The 18,459-nt window shown below is 39.9% G+C and overlaps 1 protein-coding gene across 4 annotated transcripts in view; it reads right to left on the bottom strand.

Annotated features, from left to right (window-relative positions):
* CACNA2D3 (calcium voltage-gated channel auxiliary subunit alpha2delta 3) overlaps positions 1–18,459 on the bottom strand; it is an 891,165-nt gene that overhangs the window by 482,019 nt on the left and 390,687 nt on the right. For all 4 annotated transcript variants that reach the window (XR_016438419.1, XM_090021142.1, XM_090021141.1 and 1 more), the window contains exons 6-8: positions 3,867–3,998; positions 1,614–1,674; positions 1,375–1,525 (exon numbers count right to left, since the gene is read on the bottom strand). Coding sequence is in view for 3 of the 4 variants with exons in the window: in XM_090021142.1 (XP_089877268.1) it covers positions 1,375–1,525; positions 1,614–1,674; positions 3,867–3,998 (344 nt within the window). In the remaining variant the exon portion in view is untranslated. The remainder of the gene's footprint in view (positions 1–1,374; positions 1,526–1,613; positions 1,675–3,866; positions 3,999–18,459) is intronic.

Genomic DNA, 18,459 nt, shown 5'->3' with positions numbered 1-18,459 from the left:
AACGTGCCATCCTGGTAGCGCACAGTTATTTTTAGCAGCTATATCACCATGGCAACATGTTATAGTGAGGTAGCTCATAGCTATGGCGATGTTGCGGGTTTGTGCCCGCTGATGCTATGTTGCCATAGTGACAAGCTACATTGCCACAGCACATTGCTACAGCAAATGTAGTATCACATATAGATGCACCCACTGTCTCTTAAATGAAGCACTTGGTAGCTAAATATGCTGTAATAAAACAAACTCTTTTTATAGTCCCATAATACCTCAAGCATATTCTATCTCTATAGTTTTAGAAGAATAACAGTATAGTTGCTGTAATAAGTTAAGCACACTATAGCTGTATGGTTAACTAAAATATTAATGGAAGGCGTTCTAACTAACACATCTTTTTGTCAAAGTCACTAGTTTTTTGTGCAGTTTTTAGACACACAAGCCTACTGGCCTTCTCCACGATTCCTCCCTCTATGAAATGCATTTAATTTTCTCCCTGACTCATTTAGAATAACAGACAAAACCACTGATAAGCATCATCATTACCCACTAAACATGACTGTTTAAATACCTTAATAATAATTTAGTTGATACATTTTGCCACTTCAGAAACTTATTTAGATTATTTAAGTTAATCACTGTTCTACCGAAGGACAATAAGCTTTTCCTGATACAGAAAGCAATTATGCATTCCTATTATATGAGTTTGTGCTAATTATGTAATGAGAAATTAAAGATTAATAAGTAAGATATTCTAAACTATCTGTCTGTTATCAGTTAAAAATAGAGCAAAGGCTTACATACTTAGGGCCTATTTAGTTATTTTTTTTTGCATAAAGCATGCATTTAATTCGGGTCACTTTTCATTATACATAATGTACTTGCTTGCAACTAAACCACCTCCTGACAGTCTATAGAATTAAATAGGGAAAAACACCAGGGAATAATTCATTATTAGGAAAAAAATCTTAAAAAATAGAGACTGTGTAGAAAGTCTGTACAATAACAAAGAAGAACTCTTCTGGTCACAACTCAGACAATAAGAATAAGCTATTAACACAGTGACAATTGCAATTCCCAGAGTAACATCCTGAAAAATATGACCATCTGATATAGAAAGCTGTTATGTGTTGGAATCAGAGAGGGGACATATCCACAGAGTTCCACTATGACAAGGGGCAGCAATAGGTAAAGTTGCATTGGAAGAAATCATAGGATGTCTCTCTCATCACCAAGATTCAGTGGTATAATAAGCCAATGCACAGTCTTTACCACCTGTCCTCTACATCATTCAAGCACAAAGCAGGATATAAAGTATGACAGACAATGGCAAAGGACCTAATAAAAAAAGGGAGACAAAAAGAGATAGAAAAACCTCACAGCAATTATGTTGAAAAAGTCATCATCTCCAAGGGTATCCAAAATAGATGAAACAGTTTGTTTAGCAATTGTCAGACGAAGTCCTTTCATGCTGCCGCTAACATCAACTAAAATGACCACATCTTTTGGAGAAGTAGCTGCTTGGATGTACCTAAACCAAGAAGAATATAGATCAATCTTAAAAAATGTGCTTTTTATCTTATATTATTTTGAAAAAAAGGGGGTTGCGTAATACCTACCATTTTCGATTTCTACAGTCAAATGCAATAACTCCATTCTCATCTGGTTCCCATTTAATTCCTATTTAAAAAAAAAAGGATTAGCTTACAATAGTTTGAAAAACTAAATGCGTCTTTGCTAGTAGTGGAAATTAATGTTTAAAAGTTTCTAAAATTGTATCAACTTATCAGGCATACTTAATTCATATATCATGTACAAACTCACTGGTCACATTGTGCTATCTCTGGAAAAATGATTTAACAAAACAGGATTCCAGGATATGCAATCATCTCTCAGTTGTTTTCAGCCCACTGTAAGGTAAAGGCTTCTTTCAAGGCTATTCTGCTGATCACACTAAAGAGCATTACTTAAGCCTCACTTTGCTTGGCCAGGGGAGTTGGCAGACTTGTTATAATGCTGGCCAATTCCTTTTCCCCAGTGCTCTTTTCCTCCATGGCTGAACCTCCCCAAAATTGTCATCCTCGATGGCATCACTCTCAAGTTCCGTGCCGGATAGTTTGCCACTGATCGCTTGACTACAATGAGGTAATGTCTCCAAATTGTAGGCCAGAGGAAATACAATACTTGATTTCAAGTTAAGAACACCAACAGACCAATTCCCCCTGTTTTTTAAATCAAGACATTTCTGGACTTGCATTCTATTTCTAGCATAAAAATATATACTCTTAAAATAAAGAAGCTACAGTTTCCACTATTGCAATGTCACTGGGCTTTAAAAAAAAAACAACCCACAGTCCACTTAGCTAATGGTGTTCCATTATTGCTCTGATCCTGAACTACTGAAGTCACTGACATGAACACCACAGCAGCAGTAGACTCTAGCACAATTAAAAGGATGAAGAATAATATGTGGAACCACTCCAAATATTTTGTTAAAGCAAAATCAGTACTAAGTAATATACGTTTAAAATGATCCACTGAGATCATCAGATGACATCAGACAAAAGATACCAGGTAAGTGCAAATTAAAATAAAGGGTAAATGAAGAAGTAGTACAATTGCTAACATAAAACAGATTATACAAGATGGCACTATATGAAGGATCTGAATTATCTTCCTTTTTCTTCAAATACTGTTTTTTCTTATATTCTTATTTCAAAGTATTTTCCCCCCAAAACAGAGGCAGCCAGACACACAGACATCTCAAGTGTCTCCAAGAGTTTTTAAGTGCTTTAAAATTTTAGTTATATTCTCATTCATTTCAAAGACAATCATCTGTTCTGATTATTTACTCCAAAGAAACAGAATTCAAATTCATGTCATCCTCTATCTTGAACTTTGCATGAGTGCTACAGGTTTAACGGTGAACCATATCTATCTTGCCCTATGGAGAGAGGAATCTCAGAGCTATGAGTATGTCCTTTAAGTAGTATGATTAAAGAAATTATTAGAAGGAAGGATGAATATCTTATTTAGCATAGAAATAAAAGTTGTGAAGTAATTACCTGTACTTATTCACAAATATGAAACAGCTCAGACTCCCAAATTATACATTTTTACATTATTTAAGCTTTTTAAATTCTATTTCTACAGCTGCAGTGTTGTAATCTATCACCTGAAGTTTTCATAACTCAGGCAAAATTAATACTCCTTTTTATTAAAAATTCAAATCCAGCTAAATTAAATCATCTCATATTATACAGAAGTAGCAAGAAGAACCTCCCAAAGGCTTTTCCTGCTCATCAAGAATAATGAGCACACCCTGCAATTCTGATTTTTTTCTTCTCCTTTTGTTTCATTTGTGTGTTTGTATGTGTGCTTGTCGGGTGTTTACTGGAACCAGCATTATCTCAGGTAGACAATTCACTTTAAATTTCTGCACACACATGTTCCACAGTGAGAATATGGTGGCCCTGCAAAAAGATTTGCAGTTTTTAAAGAGAAAAATTGAGGGCACTGTCTCAATTTCTTTTATATCTTCTTACCATTCTTGTTAGTGTTTTAACTTTCTAATCCTTTTTTCTTTTGTTTTGCTTTAATGGCAATATGTAAATTGTAGCCTCAATCCACTACATTGGGCAAAAGTAAAAAGATAAAAAGTTGGGGGTTCTACTATAAATATGAATTGGGTGGTAAATGAACAAGGTATTTATAGCATTGACTAGAGGACTCCCTTCAAGGAAAACTCCATAAATCACTGGAAGTGGCACCTGCTAACTGCTCGTCAGAATCAAGGTCTAAGCCATTAAATACTTCTTGGAAAGAAAAGTACCAGTACCAGTCACCTATTTTATTTTAATTTATAATCTTACCTGGATACTGCCTAAAAAATCCCTTTGCACTTCCAAAATACTGCCATATGAGAGAAGGGTCACGGTCAAAGTTATCAACGAACACCTTGTTTAATGATTCTGACCAATAGACTCCATTTACGATAGCTGGATCTGAAAAAAAAATTATAATTATGATCACTTGATAGAATCTTATGTAGGATATACTCTCTGGCTGATTCATCAGTGGTCTTAAAGGTGTAGCTTGTAAGTTGCATGTAACTCTTTCAGTTACTTCTGTGAAACCCACCGATTTAAATTTTCTGCATGTAAGCTCACAGGATTTTCTGGATTCCTACATTAAATAACTTGCTATATAGGAGCCTCTGGGAAAGACTTTTTCACTGCTCACTCCCAGCATCCAGGAGATGAGTCATGGAACATGCAAGAAAATGTCCTTCAGTACCTAACAGAGAAGGGCTAAAGATCAAAAACATTCACTCAAACTAGCTTCCCAATGGCCTGTACAAAGTAAAAGGATGCAAATAATGTTGTTGTTAATGTATTATAACGACGCAATAAGGTTGAATTGTGATGATGTGACATCAGTCATGTATTAAAGCAATATCACAACATAAGTAATCTATGACATCTCAAGAAGTTATCTGATTTTGTATGACATGTATGACTTTTTCATGATGTTGCTTGGCAGCTGTGAAGGACACAAACATTTTCAACATTATGTTCTTCGCATGGTAAAAGCACATACAGAGCAGAGAAACGTTAATGACACATTTTAAGTAGCTGCACGATATATTTTGTGGATAAGAAATCAAGTCATTCATTATAATATGGAACTCACTATTAGTGTGAAGAGAACTTTAACTCAGGTTGCTTTAATTCAGTTTCCTGACCTTGTAAGGCTCAGGATTTTTTATGGCAATATTCTTTATGTGTTCATGTAAATATATTTGATATTTAGTATGACCATCCTAACTGTGTGTTAAAAGTTTATTTGTGAGAAAGAAACATATGAAATAGGCCTGTCAACAGACAGACCCTGCTTCACCATGTTGTGACTTGCACACAGGCACTCTTCCATTTTTTTAGAAAACTTTAGAGAGAGACCCTCTGCATAGAAGTTTGTTTTTTCAGTACCATGGAGTCCAATGTATGTTTTACTTCATAAAATTAAGATAATAGTCAGCATGGAAAATAGAAAGTGGAAGTGCCTTTCATTTCCTGTTTGAGTTTGGGTATGTACATTGATTTCCTCTAGTGCTATATACGTTGTTCAGATGAATGAACAGCAAACATGGAAGAGGACTAATTATTATGTGAAAAACTATGGGCCTGAATTTCTTAACAATGACTTCATATTATTTTTGATTCCCATATGCAGTGCAGACCATAAAAGCACATTAAAACTTGATGTACAAGAAGAGCCTATTTGTTTTAATACAGCACAGTATTTCCATCTGGCAATTTTTGAAAGTCTAATAATATGTCCTAGTGCTTTTGTGTACTGTGAAGGTCAATTGTTATACAGCTGGCAAAATAAAAAACGTATCTAACCATATTAGTTTAATTTATGTTAAATTAATATGTGAGCTGGATATGAAATATGTTTTCCAAATGAAACACTAAAGAGAGATGGTCCATATTCCCTATATGTTCTGCATATAAAGACAAAGGTTTATCAAAAAGAAACAAAGTTAACTTAAATGAGAGTTATAGAATACATTTTTAAGTGTGTGCATGCGTGCTTGCACCCATGCACATCCACACTCTCTCTCACCCACCCACACACACTGAGTTTTTCAAGTGTTTGAAATAATGCTTCCATTGACTTGTAAAATAATGGTACTTCATATTGATTTCAGGAGAGTGCTTAGAATGTAATTTTAATAGAGTGGAGAAAAGGTGAACTGTTTTCTATCCTTAAATTCAGTGTGAACACACCAGCGTGAAAAAGGGAAATCTCAGCAACACATCTTTGAGCACCGCTTCCATCTAAATATTTAGATTTACGTAGAGGGACTGCTGAGAAAGCAAGAGCAACAAAGCTGTTTTTTGTTTTTAAAACATGACCAGTACAGTTACACATTTTCCTAGAAAATGCAATGTACATTAAAAAAAACTTAGAACCTGTCAAGCTAGACATATACCAAGCAGAAATGTGGGTTATTGCCAAAAACTCTACTATATGAAACAGATGGGCCAACAAGCTGCATTAAAAAAAAAAAATCTCCTGAACTGAAGAATCTTTCTTGCCTAACCGACAAGTGACACAGCATCCATTTGGATGTTCCTCATCTAACACAATCTGCAAATGTCTGATTGTATAGCACTTAGCAGTGCTGAGACAATATGACTTCAGCATTAGAAGCATGATCATGTTCTTACCTCACCCTAACACTAGCTAGAGTATTGTGAGTCTGGAACTGCTACATCATACTTGTTCAGCTGGAAGGACATGATTACTAAAGAGAACAATAGCTTTGATGACTCATTGCTGTAGCAAAGATGACTGAAGTTCAATTTACACTTTAAACACAAAATTTGATGTTAGCTTCCTTAGTTTGTTCCTTCTCTGGAAGTATCTATGGGAATGTCTCTACACCAGAGGAAGGATGTCCACCCTTCACTTCTCAGATCACCTAAGCTGCTTGAGTGCTCATCAGAATTATGACCCTGTAAGCCATCCATGGTTGAATATCACTGCTTTTACAATTCAGTGGCAATGCATAGGGGGTGCACGTGCACCCCTGAGAGTGCTAGTACACCCCCTGTCAGGCCGTGTTTCCTGTTTAGCCGGTGGGCAGAGGGGCAGGAGGGGGTGTCAGTGCCCCCCCTGCAAGCGCTGGCTGGAGAGTACGGCCACCAAGAAAAGTGGAAATGGTCGCAGGTGAGTGCGATTGGCTGTCCCCCGCCCCCCCCCCGGTCAGTGGGATCCACTGGCAGGGAACCCTCGGTCGCTGACTAGTGTCAAGAGTGCCCCAATTCAAGAGGCACTAGTTGCCCATGTTACAATTTGTATATTTAAAAAGGCGTTCTGAGGCAACTTACATCTGCAACTCATACCAAGTTCATGGTAAAATCTCAAGATGCTTCCAAGCTCAAATTGTTTCTATCCTAGGTACCTCAGACCCAAAACTCTGACATCTTTTCTCCAGCCCTGCACAACCAATCTATATCACATACCTAAAGTTTTGTTTAATTTTGCTGCAAAACTTCATAGCCCGGGCTACTTAAGGACAACGGTAGAATATGAGTGCTTGATATTAGGTTTTGAAGAAAAAAGCATATTTTAAAATAAATAATATTATAGTTGATGAAAACCCAAGCAAACGAAGGTTGATAAATTAAGATGTATTTAAATATCCATACCTCTAATTGTAAATGACTTCTTATTAGTTCGTCTACAAAAATTATTTTAACGTGTTTATGTATCTATGCCACTGATCAGAAAACTCTATTGCAATACAACTGAGAGAGCTACCCAAACAAACTTGGTTTAGCATATTTTCTGCATTAAATTAACAATGTTAATTACAGGGTATCCACAGCTTGATCAGTTAAAGCATTAATCCAGTGACACTGAAACTAATAAGAGTTTGTTGCTGAAAGAAGCATTAAGCAGAGAATTTTAAATAAGGGAGAACAATTTAAAAAGCTCTGTGACAAGACAAGTTCCTTCAAAATGAATCCTGGGGTTGATTTACTACCTTTACAGAGCATGCAGATTATGCTGGCTGTACAGGTAACAATAATATGCTCTGAGTGAACTGAAGGTGACATTTCATGCAATGACTTTTCATATGAAGACATATTAGGCCAGACTTTGCTTGATCCTTGCAGCAAAGCACTAGAAACAGTGAGGTAATGGAAAACTACCTAGTGTTGTGGCCCTTCCCAAGAACTGGACGCAACTATAGTCGCTGTACTCTATAATGTACTCTGTCTCATACACTGCAAGAAATTGCTAAAGGGTAGGGAAAGAAAAGGTGAAAGATGAAACCAATAGCATGTTTCCCCTTGTTTGTCAGTGGCTCTGAGAGTTATACTGTGGGCATATGCCCTCCCCATACTTCTGCATATAGAGGGACTAGTAGCTACTGCCCCTCAATGCAGTGGTGGTCATAAAGCAAGGTCTACTGCCTAATATTTACCGTTGAGAATCTTTACTATTTAGTGTATGATAAACCAAATACATCTCAGTCTCAAATTGCATGTCATAAAGTATTGGTATTTGAAGAAACTTCTCTTTCATGTGTCCTCCAAACTACATCTGAGACCCTGACCACTAGCCCTCATTAAAAATCTCACTGCATGTCTTCTAGCAGTAGATAGGTTTGTCCTGTTGTCCTTGCCAAGTTCAAATTCCAGTTGTGGTAATTACATCTTGCTTAAATGGCCCTTGCTGCTTCATTTGGAAACCATATACTTCATTTTCTCTCATAAGCTTCTCTTTATTGCCACTGTACACTGCTTGCATTTCCAAGAATGGTTACATTTTAAGAGATCCTTGTGAATATTTGAGGGATGAAAAGCTTAGTGTAAATGAAAAATCATTAGCATGATGTTATGATGCAGACCCAAGAACAATAAATGTAAATAGCTTCTACTATAATTCCTGAATTACAATTCCTGTTCTCATTTTGCAAAAAATCTTCCTGGCAATAAGCTTTAAAATAATATTATAATATTCCCTTTTCCCCCACCCCAGCTTCTAGACAGGATGCCCTGTGGCTATATATGATTTTGTTCTAGTGTCATTTATAAAGACACTAGCAGCTTTTTACTGATATTTAATATAAACAAAAGCTCCAGGCAAACAGGTACACTGATGGGAATCTGAAATATAATTGCCAAGGAACCGTCCAAATGCATGTAGCAATTAAGTAGCTGTCATAGATAATATTGACCCTAAAAAGCAGGCAAGATGTATAGGCTGAAAGAATGCAAGAATAAAGACAATGACTGGCACTGGAATAAAATGCACATTATTCCATAGGTTTCACAAGGAATTCACATGCACATTTAATTTGTTATGTTACACCTATGGCAAGAGACTAATATTTATATTTTGAATTGTGTGGTTTGTATGCTAGTTATTCCAGCATTATTTATAATACATTTGATAGCGACTGTGCAATGTAGTAACTATGAAAGAAATACAAAAGGCAATGTCCATGTGCATGTTCCCACAATGTCTTGGGCCATCTCTCTTATTCTTGAGAGTGAGAATTAACCAAGATACTAAATTTATTCCATAGTGAATTGGGGTTGAGATAAGATCATTAGCTTCTGCATGGACTGCTATCAGAGATGCACAAAAGGCTCCCCTCTGCAGTGTCTCACCTGAAGGACACCATCAGTGTAGGGCAATGATCTAGTGCTGCAGAGCAATTTCAGCACTGCATATAAGACTAAGTTCCATATGAGACTTAAAATCCAACACACTCTGGGCTCAAAGGTGACAGCCCAACTGCTCAGTCATGCTGACACAGACAATATATTTAGTCTGAGGTTATTATAAGAACAACAAAATCAATCTCATGGCTTGAACACAGACTGCTAATATAACACTCATGACATTCAGTCCTAAAATGAGTGATTCATATTCTGAAAGTGCTACATGAAAATTAACTACTTCATCTTTGGCAACACTCCTGTGTTTTAGCTCAGAATTCTAAGGGTTGTGGAAACTTGAGACCCTGTATTTTCACCTATAGAGGTCTCCCCACTAATATTGGGACCAATTCAATACTCAAAAAATCTTCTCTCTTAAGGCACGAACAGATAACTCTTGTGCCACCATAAAAATGTTTATGGCAGCACAAGCTGCAAAAAAATGTCCTAGTCCCTTTTCATACTCCAAGAGCACAACCACACATACAAGCATGTGTGCTGGCAGCAGCTCAAACAGAAGCGGCACAAATTTAGGGCTGGGACTTTTTGCCTCAGCACACATGCCTGGACATACATTTTGGTGTGGGGCAAATTGTGTCACTTGCGGCAAAATAACCCTGCCTGGGTCCTCCCAGATCTGCAGCCAGGGTGAGCTAGAGGCAGGCAGAGTGCTTCAGCACCAGGGCAAGGGCTGGCCATAGAGTGCTGCAGGAGCAATGTGGGACCTGGCATCGGGTGGGAGAGTGATCAGGGAGCTGGGGAAGTGGCAAGTGGCACCCTTGTTCACTAGCCCTGCATCAGGCTCACTACGAGGCCATCTCTGTGGAGGACCCAAGCTTCCGGTTGCCTCAAGGCATGGTCTGGGACCATGCCCTGCCCTGCTTTTCTCCCGCTGGGGTATTTTTGATACCTGGATCTCCTGGAACTTTTTTTTTGTTCCCAGCATGAGTTTTGCAGCAAGCTCATGCAGACTTTTGGGCACTTGGGATGCGTCTCAAGTGCCCAAAAGTGTTGCTGAGACCAAACGTAGTTACAGTTTGTGACACCTTATAGGAGAGGACATCTATTTTCTTATTGCACACCCTAGGAATCTCACTGCAAGGGATTCCCTCAGCATGTATATCAGGCTGCCACACCCCAACTTGGAGCATGTGTCTGCAAGTGTGGGAACATTCCCTCCATGGGTTCTGGCTAAGGGGGGTTCTGCTGTTATTCTGCAGGTTCAGGCTCCTGGAGCTTTGGGAGGGGCCCAACCTGGCCCTGGACAACATCTAAAAATGCCAGTGAAGAAGATCAGCTGTGCCGGGACACATCCCAGCACAGCTGATTCTGCTCCAAAGACAACATCTGTGTTTATCCCTAATGAATCATTAGAACACTTCTTGCAACACCTGTATTTACCATTGAGGTCTCCCAGCTGACTGCAAACCTGTTTAGCTTTCTCAGTTTGTGAAATGTAGTATCACAAACTAATGCAACTGCAGACTACAGGACTGGTTCTAAATTTTAGAGAAATATAACACCAATTTTATAGGGATGCTAATAGAGGGGAAGCAATGGTGAAAGACATGGTGTGCACTTCTAACGAAATACCTCACCACAAAGTTTTAGAGTATCAAGGTATGGCTGAGATGGTAAGAACAGTGGAAGCAGTAGACCATGGTTACAACCACAACTTTCCAGACAAGGAAAGGAAAGGAAAGGAAAGGAAAGGAAAAAGCACAGTACTGCTCAGTAAACCCACCTTGAAAGGAGACCCCGACAACAACGAATTCAACACAAAAGTAAAATAGGCCTCAGAAATGGAAAAGATAGTAGGAGCTAATTCCTGTACTTAGGAAATATTTGAAGAAGCTTTCAAGCAAACTGGATGGAACTGTATCTATTATTTGCCAGAGATTCAGAAATCTAAAACTATGCAGGTGGCATGAAAAGCAAACTGCTTGACAAACTATTCAGGAAGCCAGCAGAACACACTGTAAATCACAGCAAAAGAAAGCAAATGTCAATGCTACTAAAGGAAACCAACCATGCCATAAAATATTTAAGGCACAACATACCAAGAGACATAGTTGTAGCACAGCTGCTGTCAAAGTGATATATGACAAGGACAAGGTACAGCCTTGGAAATAAGAATGAAGATCCCAGAAACCGCTCAAGGACAACCTGTACGCATTTTATTTTCCTGGAACTGTTTTACAAGTTAGTAGAAATAACTGCATTTAAAAAAAGAAACCAACAAAAAAAACAAGCCCCAAAATATAGATCTGTACATTAATGTTTTACAGTACATGCCTGATTATTTTTGTTCTGTTACTTATTAGAAAACCACAAATGTACACAACCAAAGAGATATGATGGAATCTCAGGAAAGGGGAGGGGGCATTTCCTTTTGCTAAAGTGTACTTAGATCATCTTGGACTACAGTAAAATACATAAATTTACCAAAACGTGCACACAGGAAGGTACCTAAACACCGAGTATATGAATCTGTGTTAGATCCACGTCAGACAGAATGATGCCTGTTCTCCAATTGTCGATTTTTGTGACTATTCGTTATCTCATTCTCATAATTTATTGGTCCCTGAAAGAGTCACTAGCTAAGGTGTTTCTAGCTGGGTGCTTGTGATGCTTCTTAGAAGGCTTTGTTTAGCACATCTTACATAGGTAAAATTCCCAGTGCCTTCAGTGGAAGTTTTGCTTGAGTTAAATTGGTTAGGAAAAGCCTCTCAGATGTGAAAATGTTCAGTGACTTAACAATCCTTAAAACCACTATAAACATATGGAAACATTGAACAGATACAAAAGTGCATCCTGGGATGAATGCATTACAGCCTCAATTATGGAGTCTAAAACATTATTTGCTCCTTTTGAAATGTGCCAAATAAAAACCATAAGAAAGATACCTAGATAAACGAAGTGCAGACAGCGTAAAAATGCCTTAGTAGGTTTTCAGACAAACTATTCTAAAATGTTTTATATTCTCAACAAGTATATTAATACTAGACCACAGGAGCAAGCTCCCTTTTTCTTCACACAATACAGATCCCAGAAAAATCAAAGATGGTCTGTGTTATGTAGCAGGGTGGATGACAAATAATGACTGTACTCTCATATGATAGACAAAATGAAGAAAATGTAATCTTAAGATAAGTGCCTATGCATCTTTATGTGAATGTTGATCTTTTCTACCCCACAGTAAACAAAAAGCTACAGTTTTACATTTGCCATACAACCATTTCAGCAAATATCTTGGCATATCCCATACTGAGGAATTTCAGAAACCCAGGATGTCAGTTATCACTAAATGTGAAGTGGAAATTTAAACTACTTCTCTAACATATGGGGGAGGGGAGGAGGCATGAAGGCAAGAAGGAAAAGAATAAACCCTTGAAAGTCTTTCATACATGAACACACTCACAATCAAAATCCATCAGCAAGAAAACCTTGTATAGCTATGTAAGCCTGAGTTCACTTTTGATGATTCCTATGCAAACCTAGGCTCACCATGGATTTTTAAAAATCCAACAGTTGACCAAATCCTGTTTACTAAGTCCATGTTAAGTTACTGGTAATATTTAAATATGTGAGGTCAACAGTAATGCAAAGTAATTACTGTCTATTTCCATATATATCCCCACACTCTTTATTAAAATTGTTATAGATAAAGGTTCTAGTGGATTGCACATTAGAGGGCACTGATGCATAATCACAAGGGATGACATCCTTGACAGAAATAGTTAAAAGATGAAAGTAACTGCCATCACGAAACATATTGTATGGGTCTGTACCATTACACCTTTCAGCGTTTCCCTCACATTTCAATGCCACTGCATAACGGAAAAAAAAACTAGCAGCCAGATCTCCTCTTCGAAACAGGGTCTGAGGAAAACCACTGACTATGCATTTCCCAGATGTAAAATGCAGGAGGTGAGGGAGAAAAAGGAGGAAAAAGATACATTTATATACTTGTTTGCCTGAAACAGAGGCTAATTTGTGGGTAGGGCAGCGATCCCATTTCTGAAGATTTCTATAAACCTGCTTCATCTAGTATGATACTATTGTTATTCAAGGCAACAGGACTTTGGTACATTTTGTAAATACTGGTTGTTTTTTTAGTTACAAAGCATATGCAATTCCCATTTCCATGAAATGACATAGACTTTGCATTGCTAATTTCTGTTCCAAACGGAAAACTGATCTGCAATATCACAAAAAATCTGTTCCCACTTGGCAAAATGGGATGAGTTATGTTTGTATTTCAGAGGAAGCCACAATTAAACTTTAATTAAAATGTATGTGTAGATAGATTAGTAATTTTTCTTGTCTCCTTATGTTTACATTTGGTCTAAAAACTGTACTGTCCCCCAACTCTTTCCAGCATGATAAATCAACATAAACCATATGTTATAAACATGTTTTCACCATACAGTTAACACCAGTAATTGGCACCTAGGTCTGAGCACTTGAGTGAGCAACCCTACTGCAAAGTCAAACTTGTTTGTCTGTATTTATCATTCCTACACTTGCATTTGTTGTGGGGCATATCGATTTTTGTGCTGAATTTCATCGATTTCATAGACTTTAGGGCTGGAAGGGACCTCGGAAGATGATGGAGTTCAGCCCCCTGCCCCAGGGGCAGGAAGTCAGCTGGGGTCATAGGATCCCAACAAGATAAACATCCAACTTTCGCTTGAAGGCATTCAAGGTAAGTGCTTGAACCACCTACGGTGGCTATCTATTCCAGGCCTTGGGGGCTCAGACAGTAAAGAAGTTCTTCCTTATGTCCAGCCTGAAATGGTCATGGAGGAGTTTGTGACTGTTTGACCTTGTCACCCCTTAGGGAGCTCTGGTGAACAGATGTTCCCCCAGATCCTGATGAGCACCCCTGACAAATTTATAGGTGGCCACTAAATCACCCCTGAGCCTGTGCTTTTCCAGGCTGAAGAGTCCCATAGCTCTCAGCCTCTCATCATAAGGTCTGTTTTCCTGACCTCTGATCATGCACGTGGCTTTTCTCTGGACTCTCTCAAGCTTCTCCACAACTCTTTTGAACTGTGGAGCCCAAAACTGGATGCAGTACTCCAGCTGCAGCCTCACCAAGGTTGTGTACAGGGGGAGAAGGACAACCTGGGATTTACTTAAGGAGGATCTATGAGTGCAAGCCAGCGTTTTGCCTGCTTTACTAGCTGCAGAATCATAATGAAGGCTCATATTCATCTTGTGGTCAATCATGACCCCCAAGTCCTTTTCATCCATAGTCCTAGCCAGTGTAGCACTGCTGAGCCTATAAGGATGCTGCAAGTTTTTCTTCCCAAGGTGGAGATCCTTGAATTTTTCAGTGTTGAACACCATCAGGTTCTCATCTGCCCATTTCCTGAGCCTGTCAAGGTCAGCCTGGATCACTCTCCTGTCCTCCAGTGTGGATGCTTTACCCCAAAGTTTGGAGTCATCAACAAACTTGGCCAGTCCGCTTCTGACTCCAACGTCCACATCATTGATGAAGATGTTGAATAGCGTTGGCCCAAGGACAGAGCCTTGGGGGACCCCACTGGTCACAGGGCACCATGACAATTGACTTCCATGAACCACCACCAATTGGGTCTGACCATGGAGCCAATTCCCCAGCCAGTGGATCGTGGTGAAGCTAAGGCTGCAGTTGGCCAGTTTTGCCAAGAGGTGATCATGGGATACAAGATTGAAGGCTTTCTTAAAGTCAAGATATATGAATTCCGGCAGGATTTTTTCCCAGTCAGTTGTGTGAATTGAGAGAATTTTCTGTTCTTAAGGAGTACTTGCAGACAAATTATTGAAGGACTACCAGCATTAGAGTGATTTTTGTCTGCATCCTCAGTGCAAAGTAGGCAAGTTTCAAACCAACTGGGCATGTCTACACATACATTTACGCTGGTTTAAATTTACTGCACAGAAGTTACTGCACGGTAAGCAGGAATAGGCTGGCAGCTACATATGCAGACATTAAAAGGGCATTAACACTGTATGTGGACTGACTCGGGACTAAAGTTAGCCCCAAGTCAGTCTACAAGCAATGTTATTCACAGTACGGCACCTACACTAATCGAGTGTACATTTCATACATTCATAATGCAGGTATCAAATTTACGCTCAAGTCAGCATAAGTCACAATATTTACTGCGCAGTATTGGGCATGCATGTGTAGCTGCACACCCGTACTGTGTAGTAGGCCCATGTGAAGCAGCTAGTATTCGATTTGGATTTGGCCTATTTGGGAGAGTGATTCGATTTGGTGATTCGTATTACTGTCCCGAATCAATTCAGCTGAATCCAATTCAGAGACTCAACTACTGATGAATCAGCCAAATCTCCAAAAAATACAGGCCCCATCTCCTGCCCGCTCTCCATGGCTGCTTTGCCCAGCTCCAGCTCCTGGGTCTTTGAAGAAAAAAAAAACAAAAACCCTACTCACTGGCTCCTACCCAATGGGGGGCAATCCCCACTGCCCCCCACTGCCCCATGCTACATGGGGGGGCGCTGCCACAAGCCCCCTGACACCTTCCCACTATCCCAGCACCCCTGCCCCAAGGCTGCCCTGCCTGCCCCAGCTCCCTGCAATTAAAAAAAAAACCAAAAAAACCCTGACTCACTGCATGTCCTGACTCACCCAGATGCTGCCAGGTGGGGGGAGATCTGAGCTGCCCTGCACTGCCCCACACTGCATGGGGGTCTCTGCCACAAGCCCCCAGAAGCCCCAAGGCTGCTGCAGCAGCCAGTGAGTCCAGGGGTTTTTTTTGTTTGTTTTTTTAAAGGCCAAGAGCTGGGATGGACAAGGCAGCCATGGGAGAGTGGGCAGTGGGTGGGGGGCACTCAGGGAGGCTGGGGTAACAGGCAGGGGATGGGACCTGGCAGGGGTCCCCCCATGGTCCCCTTCACTCCCCTCCAGCCCCCCCTCTCCTACCCCCTACTTACCAGCATGGACTCCGGGTCCAGCTCCCTACTGTAGCTAATGGGAACTACCAAAAATTGCTAAACATCTCCAAATCTTTTCTAAATTGATTCAGAGAACTTCAAATAGATTCAGACCTTTTAATTGGTCCCGATTCAATTCAGATTCAGAGATTCGGCCACTGAATTGCACCAAATCTCCCCTGAATCAAATCAGCACCCAAAGCTTTGCATAGCCCTACGGTGCAGTATTTTTGGTTATTGAACAGTAATGTGCACCTGTAGAAGTACCCACTGACAAGGAAGCCCAGGTGAGTAGATATCCTATATGAATAGGAAGGGGCAGAGATTAAAACCTAGATAACTTCCTGGGGTTAGCTGCCCATTCAACAAGACCACTTTCCCCAGACTCATCTCTGCCTTATATTTTACCTCTATTCTTGATCTAGTAATCTCTTACAACTCTGTGCTTCATTCACTTTAGACAGCACACATGTCTGTCTTTATAAATTCTTTTTTTGAGGAATGTACCTAAACATTAATTTAGGCAGTTATAGAACTGCATGATGATTCTAGAAGGCTAGGAGACAGGATAGGAAACTTAGAAAATAACAGTTCCCATTGCACATTTAGCAACCTGGTAGAGCACAGATCCTAGTGCAAAGGAATAGCAGAGCAATGTGTTCACTTACTCCCTTCATAGGGTAAATGAAGCAGTGGCCAGACTCTATTCAGTGAACAGGGAAGGGAAATAGTGGTGGTAATAACTTCCTGATTTTTATAAGCAAGTGGTAAAATAACCACTACTGACCCTTGGGGGCAACAGGGGAGTCACCATCACTTACAACTGTGTCTCAATGCCTCTTAAAGTTACACCTGCCTCTTAGACTTACCCAATAATGTACTGAGGGGTGGGTGACTGAGGCACCAATGCCAAGTGCCCCCTTGGAGAGGACATGAGAATGGCTGCCAGGGCTGCTACAATAGCCATCCCAGCCCCTACCACCACTGCTACCCAAGTTGCAGACTCTAGCTGTTATGTCTTTAATCATACCTAAGGTGTTGCAAACCTCACACTATCTCTTGCTCAGTACTGTGCCCAAACACAGAGTCTAGCCTTAAGTAACTAAGCAACAGCTGCTAAATCAAAGAGTGTTGAGAGTAGGGCCTTTTAAAGAAGAAAAAAAAGTGTAACTACTTAGCTTGTAGCTGACATCTAGTTGCCATGGCAATACAGATGCATTAGAAATATACAGATGAGATAAAGATAGACAGGCTACGATATAGGAGAGATAAAGCACACATCCTGAGTAATGATGCTAACATTTCCCAGAGCCCATTTTCAGTGCTTCCAGACAGGGGTTGAAAAACAAGAAAGAGAAATCTATGAAGCTAAAGCTCTTTACAAGAACAAAGCAGCAGCCACAAGAGACATTGTGAACAGGATCTGATGCACAGAAGTTTAGCAAAATCTGATGCAACAAGTGGACAATTTCTGTGCTTCTTTGTCCAATAGGCAATAAGAATTTAAACAAAGGTATGTGGGATGACAGGAAGTTCCCTCCAATCTTTACTGAATCTGTCAAGGTAAGCAGGTCTTTTCTCAAAGAATAAAGGATGGAAGTGCCTTAATATGGGAATGCTACTGCTAGTACCCACATATTTTCTTTATCTGAGGCGAGACTGTAGCTGGTAAAGCCAGAAACATGGGAAGCTGTGGACTAGTAGACCATTAAATTAAACAATGAACTAGAATTACAGGAAGCAGGTTTGGAGAAAATATCAAGTGTGACTGGAAATAGCAATACTCCAGAGAACACCATTCTATTTGGTCAGATTGAAGAAACAGTGGTGCTAATGGCAGAAGGCACAATTCTGTGATCAGGGATCAGATCCCAATTATATCCTGTCTACTTCCAGTGAAGGATCAAGTTCCCAGGCTTCAACTACAAAAACAAGTTGAAAGCTGCATGTCTGCAGTTCCCCATGGCCCAGGGCTAAAATCAACCATTGGTCAGCCCCAGCCCCAGTTAGAGACCCAGGTCTTTCCAGTCTGGGGCCAGGACCAAGAAAGAGCTGACTGTCAGCCCTGGGCCTGGGACAGTGCTGTGGCTCATTTGAGCACTCCTCTCCGAGCAGTTTAAACCCCATGCCTGGCAGCTCCAGGACTACCAGGCACAGGGAATTAGAGGTTCCTGGTGAGAGAAGCTGAAAAATGTGGAACATTTTTATGGCTGTGTCACGAAGGCACTTGGATGCCCCGTGTCTTGGAGGAAATAAGGGCAACTGCTGCACT

This window comes from Crocodylus siamensis, chromosome 11 (assembly GCF_052110815.1).
Source record: "Crocodylus siamensis isolate JL-2025a chromosome 11, ASM5211081v1, whole genome shotgun sequence".
Classification (NCBI taxonomy): Eukaryota; Metazoa; Chordata; order Crocodylia; family Crocodylidae; genus Crocodylus; species Crocodylus siamensis.
The sequence above is the reverse complement of the archived record's forward strand: the minus strand, read 5'-3'. Positions and strand labels throughout refer to the sequence as shown.